The sequence below is a fragment of the Acanthopagrus latus genome, chromosome 7 (genome assembly GCF_904848185.1).
Source record: "Acanthopagrus latus isolate v.2019 chromosome 7, fAcaLat1.1, whole genome shotgun sequence".
Lineage (NCBI taxonomy): Eukaryota > Metazoa > Chordata > Actinopteri > Spariformes > Sparidae > Acanthopagrus > Acanthopagrus latus.
This window is the reverse complement of record NC_051045.1, coordinates 3107695-3123393: the sequence shown is the minus strand read 5'-3', so window position 1 is coordinate 3123393 and position 15699 is coordinate 3107695. Positions and strand designations below refer to the sequence as shown.

The window sequence follows — 15699 nt, the reverse complement described above, 5'->3', positions numbered from 1 at the left end:
TGTTTTTTTTGTGTCTTATTTAACTTATTTAAAGAAAAACTCTTCTGTCTGCAGATGAGTCGGTGCGTCTCGTCTCAAAGCAACCACAGATTCAGACCCATCGATGAAGCTGCACAGGGTCTTAAATAAGAGCTCCAGAAGTCCCTGAAGCCCTTACAGGAGAACCTAAAGGTCTTTGAACAAGTTAAAGGAAACTGAGATCAAACAGCAGAAGGCATCAAGGTCCAGGCCCGACACACAGAGGCGCAGATCAAAGAGCAGTTTAAGAGCTTCATCAGTTTCTACAAGAGGAAGAGGAGGCCAGGATCTCTGCTCTGGGCAGAGAAATAGCGGCACTTTCACAGTCAGAGCCACAGAGGAGGATCAGACAGCTGAAGACGTCTCAATCCTGCAGAACTACAAGGCTGAAGTGAAGAGAGTCCAGCAGCGCCTCCTGCTGGAGGATCCACAGCTGGTCTCAGGAGCTCTGATAGACCAGGCCAAACATCTGGGCAACCTGAGCTTCAACATCTGGAATAAGATGAGGGACACGGTCTCCTACACTGCTGTCATTCTGGATCTGAACTCTGCTCATCCAGAACTCCTCCACTGTTTGTCTGTGATGATAACTGTGCTGATGATGAGGACTGTGGTGATCAAGCAATGTGTCCTCCCACTGAAGTTTATCAGGAAATAATGTCTCTGCAACAGTGAAACTAAGTAAGTTAAAAGTTCAACCAAAAAGGAAAGTTCACTCTTTATCTACTCACCCCCAAGCTGACTGAAAGTCAGGTGAAGTTTTGTGGTCCACAAAACATTTCTGGAGCTTCAAATGCAAGACAATGTGGCAGCATTCTCCTAAAAAACTGAAATAAAAACTTCAAAAAACCCCCACAGAAAATAAGATAAAATGGCTCCTTGCAGCTTGTCCAGCCTCCAACACAAACATAATGTGATAAAATATTAGAAACATTTTCTTATTTATGGCTGATTGGAATATTACATCACTGACTTTCTCATGCAGTTCCCATGGATCGTGATCAGAATCAGAATCAGAACTTTTATTCATCCTGCAAATGGGGATATCTGTGTGTCACAGCAGCATAAGGACAGTTCAATTTAACAATAATGAATAATCATAGTACAAAATGAACAACATAATAAAAAGGTAAGAAACAGATTCCTATAAACATAATATGTACAAGTGTCCCGCCCCTTTCTGTGACATCACCCCATGAAGTCATCGTTCACATTTAATTTAATTACTTGTCCACATGAGGCATAATGCAACGAAATAGTTTCAGGAAGAAGCTGAAAGTATCATCGTCCAGTAGCTGAAGAGAATTTTTTCTCCAGTTCTTCCAGCTGCTCTACACTCTGGCGATGATGTCACGCACTCTAGCTCACGCAATACACACCCATTATAAAATCAGAAGAAGGCCTAAAAATCTGTAAAACTAAAACTGTGATGGTTTGGAAACCGTAAGAGATTTTTAAAAACTGAATACATGCCCAACAGTTCAAGGTCTTCCGACTCTTTAAAAGGTGGAATGGTATCTGTGGCTCAAAGCATGAAGCACAAGAAGAGGTTGAAAGTCGATGAGTTTTGAAGAGGATTTTAAGATTTTCCCATTTACTTTCCATTCAAAGTAATCAGACTGCGACCAGATCGCCATCTATTGGCCGATTTGCACCAAATTTTACACAGAGCCTCGACAGTCCATGGAACACAATTATGAACATTTACGTGATAATCAGACCGTATTTTGTTTAGATGTGCAAGATTGTCTGCTTTCAACACAATATGCAGGAATTTGTTGTTTTATATTTCGGCCGTTTTAAGGACTATCAAAATTCTTTTGATAACTTTTTGTCAGGGGGGTCCATAGATGCTTCACGCAAAATTTAATGCCAATTGGTCAAATTGCCTAGGAGGAGTTCGAAAAAGTAGCTTTTTCATTTGTCGCAATTTTGCGAATGGAAAGTTAATGTAAAAGTGGGCGTGGCCTACACCAAATAATTCAGCTGCATGCAGGGAACATGTAGATAAAAGGTTTACCAATGTGTGACACAATATGTGTGAGTTATGGGCCAAAAACGCCTTCAAGTGGAAAACAGCGCCACCTGTTGGTCATTTTTGGTGTGTAAGTTGCAGGGGCTAGTCTATACCACGCCTATGAATTTCATTCCCATAAGTGTTATGGTTTGGGCACAGGGCCAAATATAATTTTAAACTGGCATCAGGGCGCCACCTAGTGGCCAATTGATAAGTCCTTTGTCAGATATCCTCAAGAGCGCAGTGGCAATGACTATACCAAGTTTGGTGTCAATCCGCCCAACTGATGTGGAGATATAAACTATTTGAATTTAAAGAGCGCCACCTTGTGGTCATCGCCTAACCTTTTGGACACATCATCAGGAATTCATGTCAAAGTATTATCTCAAGTTTCATGTCATATGGACACACCCTTGTGGAGATATCCAACACTTCCTGTTTGGCAGGAAATCTGCAGGAAGTTGTTATTTAATAACGTGAGTATTGTTTGGCCTATCAAAATTCTTTTAATAACTTTTTGTCATGAGGGTCCACAGATGCTGTGTGCCAAGTTTCGTGCAAATCGGTGAAATCGCCTGGGAGGAGTTCGAAAAAGTAGGTTTTCGACATTTTGCGACGTAGCGAAAAAAAAACGGTAGGCGGAAATGGGCGTGGCCTATACCACGAGACTCAGCCCACTTCACTGAACACGTGGATATAAGGAATTTGAATGTGCGACAAAGTATATGGGAGTTATAAGCCAAAACGCGCTGTGCTTAATAACAGCGCCACCTAGTGGTGGAAATTCAGGACGACAATAGATTATAAAATTTTTCGCCAGGTGTGACTTATATTCCAAGTTTGGTGAGTTTTTGGGTATGTCCAGGCAGTGAAAAATGCAATCATTTCATCCGAAGAAAAAAAAAAAAAAAGAATCGCTTCAAAAACAATAGGGTCCTCGCAGGTTCCCTGCTCGGGCCCTAATAAATTACAGTTGACCTGTGGCAGCCCATAGAGGAGGAGATGGACAGGCGTGATATTTAAGTTGAAGTGTAAATGTATATCTTTGATTGACTTTCATGTAATGTCATGGTGGGGTGAACTCAAAGTGCATAAGTACCAGACTGCAGAAGAAAGTGAAAGTATGTCAGCTCTGACCACTGAGACGCTGTGTGACATTAGTGGCAGCTGATGTAACCGAATGCCGCTGGCTGCTGATATCGTTTGGTTCTATTTCAGGATGTTTGTTTCCAAATTAAAATCTGTTGGAGTGAGTAAGTGACATTAAAGGCTTACGGGAAACTGAAGCTTTTACAGTAAGCCTGCAGGTTTATTGTAAAGCCTTCAGCAAACACAACACAACACAACACAACACAACACAACACAACACAACACATTCCACATTGATCATAAATACTGTATATACATGCAGACTGCAACACCAGTGGCTCCACTTTCTAGAGTTGAAATTCTCAAAACTACTTGGTCAGTCTTCACATCATTGTGTCACTTGTGCACATAAAAAAAGCAGTTTCCCTCATTTCTTTGAACAAGTTGCGCTACATCATGTAAATATGTATATATGTCTGTTTCCTCCCTTTTTAATTTTATTGCTTATGATACGTTTCTGTTTTTGTAAGATACTGTTGCTGCTGTGACAAACACATTTCCCGGGCTGCGGGACATTAAAGGATTTCTGATTCTGATTCTGAAATGCTTCGGTACATCCATGCAAATGATTATGTAAAATTCTCTGCTGTTTCCTACATTATCGTCTTGATCAAAATGTATTATAATGCGTCTCTGTTGAATAGTCTCACCCCCCACAACATTTAGGTTGGTTGAACAAGCAGAGGGCCCCTTATCACACCTGAACAGGAGGAGGCTATCTGCACCATGGTTGTAGAAAACAATGCTGTAAGACTGAGGGAGATAAAGAGCGTCATTATGGAGGACAACAACATTTCTGAAAACATCCAAACAGTCAGTATCTCAACCACTGACACTGTCGTGGAAGTGACTATGGTGGCTACGGTTAGCAATGCTAGCGGAATTGGTAAAGCATTTATGAAATAATTTATTAACGGTATCATCGTAGTCCAAACAAATGCGACGTTGCACACCCTTGAACCAAGCAGCAGCCATGTTGAGAATCTCAGGTCAGTCTGAGCCTGATGTGCAGAGATATTTGACCCACACATCAACACATCCTCACATCCACACAAACAGACAGAGATTCCTTGGTTTTATAGAGAGATATGCAGTGACAGGCATCAGTCAGGCTGCAGCAGAAAGTTGGTGCCCCCTTATGGCGAAAACACAGCAGACAGGTCAAAACTATAATACCATAAAAAGAGGGAAAATATGGTAAATCAAACAATAACACAAATTTTATATAAAATATAATGTAACACTGAATTGAATATCATTTATGAAGTCATTTAAGTTCAGCAGGTCAAACAAGAAGTGAACCTTTACACAGGAACTGGACTATAATCGTCCCCTCTCTCAAGCGTGACAGAAAATAATACTTCCCTAACCCTAACCCAGTGTTGGCAAGTATGAAAATGAAATTTGAAAAGATTACTTTTGGACAAACTGTGATAAAAGAGGAAGGTCATCAGTTCATGTGAGACTCAACTTTTCTGATGTCCCTTTTTTCTTTGTTTTCGGTTTCACGATTAGCCTCCACGATCACAAACAAACATGACATGGTGACTAATTTACTTTAGGATTGACTATAAGATTTTATTGTTTACCTATAAACTGACTCCAACTCTGACCTTTTACAACTACGTGCTCCATCAAGGACACTCAGATCATTCCAGGTTCGGGGACAGGGATGATCGCACTTTTACAGTTGCAGCCCTCTCAAAACTCTTGAATGAGTCGCCTCTCTGTGTCAGGCTGGACTCTACACTTCGTTAAAAGGATGTATGAGTTGGGCAGCCTTTGGGATGAAGCGGTGGTAAGAGTTCAACGTGCTGAGGAACTCTTGCAGGGACTTGACTGGCGTCCACCTTCAACGGGAGGTGGGAGGAAGTCGATGATGGACAGCCCGAACTGGCAGAGTCGGGAGACGGGACGTGTGTCATGTAGGTGTTGCTGCTTCACTGTATTAATTAGTGAGTTAGTTAATTAGTTGGTGTGTTTGGGATGGAGTCACTCCACAGATCAGTGGATCTTGAGTTGTGGTCGTGGCTTCTCAGTTCGTCCGGTCACTTTGTTTCTTTTGAACACAATTCATTACAGTAACGTTTGGCTGTAGACAACAAGGTGTCCATGTTGGTGTTTTGGTAGTGGCAGTTCACTTTTGTTGGGTCACTTGTGATTGCAGCTCAGGTGTATGCTAGCAACATTTGTGTGTAGTGGTGACTGCACAGTGACGCCTTTTTGTGTGGCGGCTCTTGTGCTCCACAGTTGTGTTGGTCACCCGTTGCTGTTTTTGTGGTGTGTGTGTTACCACAGTTGGTTTGTTTGGTTTTGTGGGGCTCTGGTCATAACAACCAAGACGTGTGACAGCACACATCATGACCTTGACATCTGTGTGAACATGAACATTGCCTGTAGTGCCGATGCCCTGGACCGTCCGTCTGGCATTATTGTGTATAAATATTATATAATATATATAAATAAAATTCACGTGAACTTATGAGTCCTGTTCTGACCTTTCGTTTAAGACCTGTGGTTTTTTATTACAGGAAGTGGGTTGAGCTGTTGAGCTGCAAAAAAGGAAACGAATAAGAGGAACATAAAAGAAACTTCGTCTCAGCTTCTTTCGATATAAAGTCATTTGAACTTACAAGCTGCCGTCTCTGCATTTTTCTTTGGAAGACACATTCTTCACAACAGCATCAGGTAAAGTTTTCACTCTGTTAAAACAAAATATGAGCCTAGACTGATTAAAATCATAGTGGTCTGACTGTACTTGTAATTCTTTAATGTTCCGCTTGGGACAAAAATACACTCTATCAGCTGTATACATGAACTGTCATAAAAAGAAAATGTAATTTTAAGTATTTATTTTCCATGATGTGTTATGTGTTTGACCTCAAAACACTGCATTCTGTTTATGTTTGTGTATGATGGTCGATAACAGTGAACCTTTTTTTCCCTTATTTTTCACCACAGTCAAAGATCACCATGGATACTCCACATGACCGTGAATCACTTGAAGAAATTAGAGACGCTCTAAAAAACAACAATCCAGCCTTAGCTATTGCAAAGATCCAAGAGTATCTGGACAAGCAGAATAAAACTCCACTGAATATCGCCATCACAGGAGAGTGCGGCTCTGGTAAATCCACCTTTGTTAACTCCTTTAGAGGCGTAGACAACAAGGCTGAGGGAGCTGCTCCCACTGGCTGTGTAGAAACCACCTCAGTGGTTACACCATACGCCCATCCAAACTATCCCAATGTTACACTGTGGGATCTTCCAGGTGTTGGCACCACCAAGTTTCCAGCTGATCAGTACCTGAACCATGTTGGATTTGAGACATTTGACTTCTTCATCATCATCTCAGCGACTCGCTTCACAGAAAATGATGTGAAACTCGCTCGGGAGATCAAGAGGATGGGAAAAAAGTTCTACTTTGTTCGCTCAAAGATTGACAGTGATTTATACAATGAGAGACGGAGTCAGAGAGAGTTCAATGAGACAGAGACTAAGGAACTAATCAGGGACAACTGCATTCAAGGTAAGTGACTTATGGAGTCATTATCAATAACTGCAAGATTAATAATCATGTTCATTCTATTTATCTGACTTCAATACACCTCATTTTCTAGTTTTTGGACAGGCTTAGACTTTACACATGCATATGTTGTTGACATTACCAGTTGAAATGGTATACCTCTTTATTGAGACAATTTACCCCATGCTTGTTAGTTATTCAAATAACCAGAGTTGACAAAGTAAAGCGCAGGAGATTACAGCACTGGTGAGAAAGAAAATTGAGGGCAGAAAAATAAAACCAAACTAATCTGAACTGTACATATTGAGTCCATTTAAGAAAAACAATCTCAATGGTTACATCATTCTATAATCTATTATAGAATGATGACATTCTATAATCTACATCTATTCTATATCTTTGTGACACAGGTCTTCAGGAACAAGGTATTCAGTCTCCACAGGTCTTCCTGGTGTCCAGCTTTGAGCTCCACCTGCATGACTTCAGTCTCTTACACGAGACACTGGAGAGAGAACTTCCTGAACACAAGAGGAACGCTCTGCTGTTTGCCATGCCCAACATCAGCCAGCAGATCATCAACAAGAAGAAAGAGGCTTTCCATGACAAAATAAAGTATGTTGCTACTCTTTCTGCAGCTGCAGCAGCTGTACCAGTTCCTGGACTTTCTATTGCTGTTGATGTAGCTCTGCTGGCTGGTGTTGTCACACAGTACATATTTGGTTTTGGTCTTGATATCCCATCACTGAAGCGTCTGGCTGGAAACACAGGTGTGCCATTTAATGATTTGATGTCTGTCATCACTTCACCACTGGCTGCAACCAAAATAACCCCTGCTCTTATCATCAAGGTGTTAACTCAGGGTGCAAGCACAGCTGCATTGATGGTAGCAGAGGAAGGGTCCAGATTCATTCCAATAATTGGAATCCCAGCAGCAATGGCCCTGTCTTTCACCACAACCTACAGAGCTCTAAATGGTTTTCTCAACAAGCTCGCTGATGATGCACAGAAGGTGTTTGAAAAGGCCCTGCGACGTAACACCACAGACTGATATTATAATAAACAGTTGTACATTTAAGGGTGCTCCGATCAGGATTTTTGGGGCTGATTACTGTTGTAAGTTAGTAGTTGCGTAGTAAATTGGCCCAGTTGTTGAAAAATGCATGCTAAAGTGCCCTCTTGGTTGGTTAAAACATGATAAACTGCCCTCTTGGAAGCCAAAATGTGCGCTAAAGTGCCCTTCTTTTCGCCCCTCCCCTTCAAAAAGTCTGTGCACACCACTGCCTCTGAAATAAAACTTGTTGAAATTAAGACCTGTTTGGCACCCTCAGTAGCTCACCTGTGCAGAGGCACACTAAGGTTGAGTCATCGGCAGCCACCAGTGTTTGAATATCCTTTATTATGTCAGGTTTTGTTTTCAATGTCAAGTTTTATTTCGATGTAGATTTTTTAATTTTTTTTTTAATCAGTTTAGCCCCATAGTAAGACACTGACCCTGTTCTTCCACATTCTTTCTTATTTTCAGGTTCATCAGCCATTAACTGCTTTAATGTTTCATTTAAATTTAAGAACCTAAGAGTCTTAGACGACCTTCGACTCAGAGAGAGAACCTGAAATGTGTCCAGAAGTTGAAAATACAGAAATTACCCCAGAGAGTCTTGTAGATCTGTTGTTGTCAGCAATAATTCCACATCCTGTTTCAAACAAGGAACAATTTGACTTAATTAGTCAAAGTGTACATCACTGACCCCATGAGGTCATTCAGGAAACACCTATCCATTCTGAGAAATTTCAGCCAAACTGACCTGAAAGTGTATTAATTGCAATAATTTTGTGTGTTTTTTTTGTTTTTGTTTTAGGTGACGTTGTCCACTTCTGCTGTAAGACACAGTGTTACCCTAGATGTATAAAATGTATTGGTCCGTCTCAGTGGCTATTTCTTCATTGATTTGTATTGATCTTGATTATGATGATCTGTCTCCTAATTATATCTTGACTATTTTTTAATTTGCTCATTTTGATTGACCAGCAGTTTCATTGCTTGAAATATTAAATTTCCAATTATATGAACTTTCTGGATATTTGTCATTTTTGTCAGATCCAAATTGTTCACGCATTATTTTTGTGATGGTTTAAGCACTAATTAAGTAAATGAGTTCCTAGAAGTAGCTCATCAGTAGAAGATTTAGGCTGTGATCCTGTGAACTAACTCAGAATAACAGTGTGCAGCGGAAACAATCTGAGCCAGGTGGATTGTAGGGATTCCTCAGTGTCTTGGTGGGTTTGGTCACAGAGAATATGTTCACTCTGCAGCTGAATGAAGATAAATACAGTCCAAACTGCTCAGAGGAGACATTAATCCTGCACAGTTCACATACAGGTTACTGAGGACTCGTCTGTATAGACAATACAGTCACGATAATCAGTCCATTTATTGAACGGAGCAAATTATGAAGCACAAAACAGAAAAGCATAGAAACTCTGGACCTGCACCTCACTCCTCTGATTTCTTGTAAATCAGCTGCTTCATAGATAATACTGAATCACTCACATGGGAAACATGAGTAAACATGTGTCTCAGTCAGGTGTAATATTATATCCTCTGCCCTCTCTGCAGGGTATTGGTCAGTGTATGAGGGGGAAAAAACTGGACTGAATTCTTTAAGGCTTATATAACGAGCTAAATCGAAACCAAACTCTCAGTAGCTGAACGTTAACACTTCAACTCACGGGTCGGAGTCATACATTTACAGCAAACTGTTCCAGTATCGCCTGTTACAACATCAAGAAAAGAGTTCTGTGTAAGTAGTTTTCAATGTTTTAAAAAAGAAATAATGATTTCTCTTTCTGTCAGCCACTCTGACCCATAAAAAGGAGAGCTGAGGTCACTTTTCTCTTTGTGTTTATCACTGCTGTTTTGTTTAATGTCACATCTTATGTCAAACTTTTGGAATTACAGTACATGTGCTTCAGTTCTGTGTTGGAACGTTTTAGGCTCAGAAAAATATTGTTTACAAGCACATGAATTACAGTTTCTCCAAAAATATATTCTCACAGAAATAGTAACACTAATCATTTATTTTGAGTAATCAGGTCACTGTCTGGCTTTGTCACTCGAGGGGACGGAGGCTGTTTTCTGGGGGAAAGTTCACTGAAGTCTCGGTCGGGAGGGCTGACTGTCGCAGTGTTTTTTAAAAAAAATTTTTTAAACACAAATACTTGGTGAATTAAAGTTTTTTGCCGGTGACAGATGCTGTTTTACGTTCAGAAATGTGAGGAAGAGTCGCAAGGACAGACAGGAGGACGGACACTTCTCCACGTATATCTGTGTTATTATTTTTCTCATATAAGTTGCCAAAGATAATTAAAGTTACTACGTTACTTTTGTTTGGTCCTGTAAAGTTGTTTTGCGGGGAATGTCTCCGTATTTAGTTGAGCAAAGGACCTGTGCAGTTATCAGACTGTGTAACCGACACACCCTCGATACTGGAATCAGTCTATAATTAGAGGTACATGTCAAGCCCCTAATGATAGACATAAAATCAAGGAAGCGTACGTTGCCCGGATTGGCGTTACCGGGGCGAGCAACTGGTGGCCGGGTCTTTGCCCACGGGACCCGGCTGGGCACAGCCCGAAGGAGCGACGTGGGCCCGCCCTCCAGTGAGCTCACCACTTGCAGGAGGGTCCAGAAGGGGCAGGCGCGGTGTGATTTGGGTGGCGGTCGTGGGCGTGGGCCCTGGTGACCCAATAACTGCCTTTGACTCTAGCCATGGGGACATGGAATGTCACCTCACTGGGGGGGAAAGAGCCTGAGCTGGTGCGAGAGGTTGAGTGGTACCGGCTAAAGATAGTCGGGCTCTCCTTTACGCACAGTCTGGGCTCTGGAACTGAACTCCTTGAGAGAGGCTGGACTCTCTTCTATTCTGGAGTTGCCCGTGGTGAGAGGCGGCGAGCTGGTATGGGCTTGCTTATAACTCCTCGGCTCAGCCGCCATGTGTTGGAGTTTACCCCAGTGAACGAGAGGGTCGTTTCCCTGCGCCTTCGGGTCGGGGAAAGGTCTCTCACTGTTGTCTCGGCTTATGGGCCGAACAGCAGTGTAGAGTACCCGGCTTTCTTGGAGTCCCTGGGAGGGGTACTGGAGAGTGCTCCAACCGGGGACTCCGTCGTTTTTCTGGGGGACTTAAACGCTCACGTGGAGGACAGACAGGAAGACAGACAGGAGGACAGACAGGAGGACAGACAGCAGGACCGACAGGAGGACAGACAGGAGGACAGACAGGAGGACAGACAGGAGGACAGACAGGAGGACCGACCTTTATGGATTTTAAACTCACAAAGGTTGAAATCGCTCCACTGTCAAGTCTCATCTATGTGTAATAGGAATTTATTTATTCATTAAAAAAAACAAAACAAAAAAACAAAACAGAAAAGGTACTTTTTGATATGAGACAAAGAGGGCAGGGGTGCAAGCACCCCTTGGGCCTTATGTGTGCACTCTCCCACACTGCAGCACAAACCTGCAGCATTTGGCTGCACCACCTGATTTGGTCTGAATGTAACTGTTTATCTGATCATATTTCTAACTGTCATTTACTTATATTTTACTGCAGTTTCCAAGGATCACCATGGATACTCCACATGACTGTGAATCAGTTGAAGAAATTAAAGCAGCTCTGCAAAAAAACAATCAGGCCTTAGCTATGGAAAAGATCAAAGAGTATGTGGACAAGCAGAATAACATTCCACTAAATATCGCCATCACAGGAGAGACCGGCTCTGGTAAATCCACCTTTATTAATGCCTTTAGAGGCGTAAAACACGGGGATGCCGGATATGCTCCTACTGGGGTTAGAGAATGCACCAAAGTGCCTACACCATACACCCATCCAAACTATCCCAATGTTAAACTGTGGGATCTTCCGGGTGTTGGCGGCAAACATTTTCCAGCTGATCAGTACCTGAACGATGTTGGATTCGAGAATTATGACTTCTTCATCATCATCTCAGACACTCGCTTCAGAGAAAATGATGTGAAACTCGCTCGGGAGATCCAGAGGATGAAGAAAAAGTTCTACTTTGTTCGCTCAAAGATTGACAACGATATACGAGCTCAGAAACTGTGTCAGAGTGAGTTCAGTGAGGCCGAGATTAAGGAACAAATCAAGGAAGACTGCATTAAATGTAAGTGACTTGTTTTACAAGTAAGAATAATTGTGAGATCAATAATTGGATTTCCATCATTAAAACCTGACAAGCCCCATTGTCACAGTAAAGAAGTGAGTGGATTTATTATGTCAGTCATTATGTTTATCTGACCTCAATACACATAATTTTCTAGTATATGGATCCATCACCAAGAAAAAAATCTAGCAAAGGTTAGCAGCTGAGACTTAGAAAGACTTCACACATGTATGTTGTTGTCATAACCAGTTGAAATTACATTTCTATTTGATGATCATATGCCTGCATATACTCAATATTACTCAGGCTTTGCGGCTTAGTGTGGTACAGAAACTCTAGTTGGAGGAATGTTCAGTCAAAGCAACAGAAACAATAAGTCACCCAATGCCAGTGTCTGACTTTCACAATAAAAGCTGTTAACGGTTCAATTCACCCATCTAGGAAAATAAAAGCACATGAGATTACTGCACTGATGAGAAACAAAATGAGAAGCAAAACAACATCCAAACTGAAAAGTGCATATTATTGAGTGTAAATATAAAAAAACTAACAATCTCAATGGTTACATCATTCTATGATCTATTATAGAATGATGACATTGTATAATCTACATCTATTCTATATCTTTGTGACACAGGTCTTCAGGAACAAGGTATTCAGTCTCCACAGGTCTTCCTGGTGTCCAGCTTTGAGCTCCACCTGCATGACTTCAGTCTCTTCATCGAGACACTGGAGAGAGAACTTCCTGAACACAAGAGGAACGCTCTGCTGTTTGCCATGCCCAACATCAACCAGCAGATCATCAACAAGAAGAAAGAAGCTTTCCAAGCCAACATAAAGTGGTATGCTGCTCTTTCTGCAGCTGTAGCAGCTGTACCACTTCCTGGTCTTTCTGTTGGTGTTGATGCAGCTCTGCTGGCTCATGTTGCCAAACAATATGCAGTTAGTTTTGGTCTTGACGTCCCATCACTGGAGAATCTGGCTAAAAGCACAGGGGTGCCATTTAAAGATTTCATGGCCTCCATCTTGTCACCACTGGCTGCAACCAAAATAACCCCTGATCTTATCATCAAGGTGTTAACTCAGTGTGCAAGCGCAGCTGCATTAATGGCAGCAGAGGAAGGATCCAGATTCATTCCATTCCTTGGAATCCCAGCAGCGATGGCCCTGTCTTTCACCACAACTTACAGAATGTTGAATTTTATACTCAACGAGCTTGCTGATGATGCACAGAGGGTGTTTGAAAAGGCCCTGGGCTGTAACACCACAGAGTGATATCATGATAGACTGGTTTTAGATGTACATTTAAAGGTGCTCTGATCAGGATTTCTGTGGCTGATCACTGATCAGTGGAAGCAGTAATGGCTGATATCAATCACCAATCAAAAGGATGTTCCTTCACTTTATTGTCATCTATAGATGTTATTAGTGGTGTTGTAAATTTGACACCAAAATGTTGAGAAAAAAAACAATTTATTAAATACTGATTTAAAGAAAAAGTTAAACTAAATGTGAAAGTGAAAACTGTAGAAAGAACAAGTCAATAGGACAGATAAAATAGGAAAGATTCTGTGTGTCATTCTCAGTTGTCTCAGTCTTTGTGCCCTGCAGACACTACACCACTAACCTGGCCGCTGCTCGACCTCGTTTATTTACTGTAAACTCACTCACTCAGGAGTGACAGAAAATGATACTTTTCTTGAAAAGACAATCCCAAATCATACATTGAATGGGCTGCTTCCAACTACAGTGTGTTGATTACAAAAGAGATCATCTTCTCATGTTGTTGCCATAGTTATCTCTCTCTCCACAGCACTGACTAGCCTCTTAGTTTGAGATCTAACGTTACGAGAAACGTTCCTTGGTACCAACCGGTCCTTCTATGCCCTGAGTCACTATCAGCTTTCTGGTTGGAGCCTGTGAATATATTGATCTGGTTAAACCGAGAGGGCAGTAAATATCTGTACTGATATTAGCAGGGGTGGAGCTAGTTAGCTGTTAGCAGCCAGGGAGCAGCAGAGTCCTGCGCTGTGTGTGGCTGTGGCTTTGTAGCACAAACAATCTGTCTCATGTGATTATCTGACGGTAAATGAACGTTTATCAGCCGATAACGATCGGTGCGCTCCTGATCAGAACACCCTTATGTACATTATAATGAACTGAAACCGGTTGTTGTATCATTCAGTGAGAGAGTTTGCTCATGTCACAGATCTGTGCAAAAACGTATATCAATTCATATTAATTGCTCTAATTAGCAAGTGTGTTTTTACTGAATGTTATTATTGTTGCAGCTTTTTGAAATGATATTGATCACAGTGTACAAAGTGTGACCCTTCTAACTCTTCTTTAAATTCAATTCAGATTTATATTCAGAAATATAGGTTTTACATGTGATTTTTAACTATAAAACATGTTTTATTAACTTTCTTATTCATTAATGACATTGTGTGTGTATTCTATGAATCATTCAAAATTAAGATCAAGTATTTGTATCACAGCTGTTACGCTTTATCTAAAACATTTTGTCTTCAGCTTTTCTCATTTCTATAATATCTGAAGCTTTTTCAGCATCAGACAGATTTTACTGCAGCTGTTCAGTTACTTTCTGTCCAGTCACAGTCTGTGATGAGCAGATCTACTGTAGTTCTCTAGATGCAGCATGACTCGTAAATGTAAATGTAAAAGACTCGTATCACAAGTAAATTCTTGCAAATCATATCTGAAGAGGGTTCAACTGGAGCCCTTAATTGTTTTACTGTTGAATATAAGTTTACAGTTACATTAAATCTTGATGTCCAAAATAAAATGTGTTGTTGAAATTAAAACCTGTTTGAGTTGAGTCCTCGGCAGCGACCAGTGTTTGAGTCTTGGATGCAACCTGGGTTTGACTTCTCTTTATTATGTCAGGTTTTGTTTTCATTTTAATGACACAATGTTATGTGACAGTTTAGCCCCATAGTACGACACTGACCCGCACCAGGTCTTCCACATTCTCTCGTATTTTCAGGTCCATCAGCCATTAACGGCTCTTATGTTTCATTTCCTCCTGACAATGAAAGAACCTCGACTCTGAAATGAATTTCAGCCAAACTGTCCTGAAAGTGTATTAATTTGTATTATTTTGTGTGTTTTTTTGTTTTTGTTTTGGGTGATGTGATCCACTTCTGCTATAAGACACAGTGAGAGCATGTTAACATTCATCAAGTCAGTCAAATTATCGGTGTATAAAATGTATTGGTCGATCTCAGTGGCTATTTTGTTAACATAATACTTAATCACAAAGAATTCTCTGTGTCCTAATTATACCTTGATTATTTTCAGTTGCTCATTTTGATTGACTAGCAGTTTTATTGCTTGAAATATTAAATTTCCAATTATATGAACTTTCTGGATATTTGTCATTTTTGTCTGATCCAAATTGTTTACACATTATTTTTGTCATAGTTTCCCTGAGTCTGCAACATCATCTGAGCAGCAGCCATTCATTCAGCTGTGTTTAACCTGATAAACTGTTATTGTGAATAATCACGTGAATGTTTGAGCTTCTCATAAAAGCTTTAACTGAACTGTGTTGTCACGCTCAGACAAGGAGAGAGGACTCAGATGCAGAATGAAGTAGTAATGACAGGTTTTATTTCACTGATTTGAAACTCTTTAGAATGATTGACAAAGTAGAGGCTATGAAATATTCTATGAAGACAGACAAGACGAACAAGACAAATAACACATAAAACGAAAGGCGCTCCCGAAGGAGGAATCTACACTAATCTTAATTTTCTGAGTATGAAACTTAATGTGAAAACAAAAACTA

The 15699-nt window shown here is 40.8% G+C and overlaps 2 protein-coding genes across 2 annotated transcripts; both read left to right on the top strand.

Moving 5' to 3' along the window:
- The first annotated feature begins 5060 nt into the window (after positions 1-5060).
- LOC119023421 (interferon-inducible GTPase 5-like) lies at positions 5061-8777 on the top strand. The gene is made up of 4 exons (XM_037105338.1): positions 5061-5109; positions 5716-5872; positions 6146-6713; positions 7121-8777. Exons 3-4 carry the CDS (start codon positions 6158-6160, stop codon positions 7756-7758), a joined length of 1194 nt encoding a protein of 397 aa, XP_036961233.1. The 5' UTR covers positions 5061-5109; positions 5716-5872; positions 6146-6157; the 3' UTR covers positions 7759-8777.
- Positions 8778-9354: 577 nt separating this feature from the next.
- LOC119023420 (interferon-inducible GTPase 5-like) lies at positions 9355-15276 on the top strand. The gene is made up of 3 exons (XM_037105336.1): positions 9355-9508; positions 11318-11888; positions 12526-15276. Exons 2-3 carry the CDS (start codon positions 11333-11335, stop codon positions 13161-13163), a joined length of 1194 nt encoding a protein of 397 aa, XP_036961231.1. The 5' UTR covers positions 9355-9508; positions 11318-11332; the 3' UTR covers positions 13164-15276.
- The last annotated feature ends 423 nt before the right edge of the window (positions 15277-15699 follow it).

What these genes read in the sequence shown, in the direction of transcription:
- LOC119023421 (XM_037105338.1), top strand. Translation starts at nt 6,158, where the DNA reads ATGGATACTCCACATGACCGTGAATCACTTGAAGAAATTAGAGACGCT. An exon ending in CAGGGACAACTGCATTCAAG is followed by an intron (nt 6,714 to 7,120) that starts GTAAGTGACTTA and finishes TTTGTGACACAG; the next exon opens with GTCTTCAGGAACAAGGTATT.
- LOC119023420 (XM_037105336.1), top strand. Translation starts at nt 11,333, where the DNA reads ATGGATACTCCACATGACTGTGAATCAGTTGAAGAAATTAAAGCAGCT. An exon ending in CAAGGAAGACTGCATTAAAT is followed by an intron (nt 11,889 to 12,525) that starts GTAAGTGACTTG and finishes TTTGTGACACAG; the next exon opens with GTCTTCAGGAACAAGGTATT.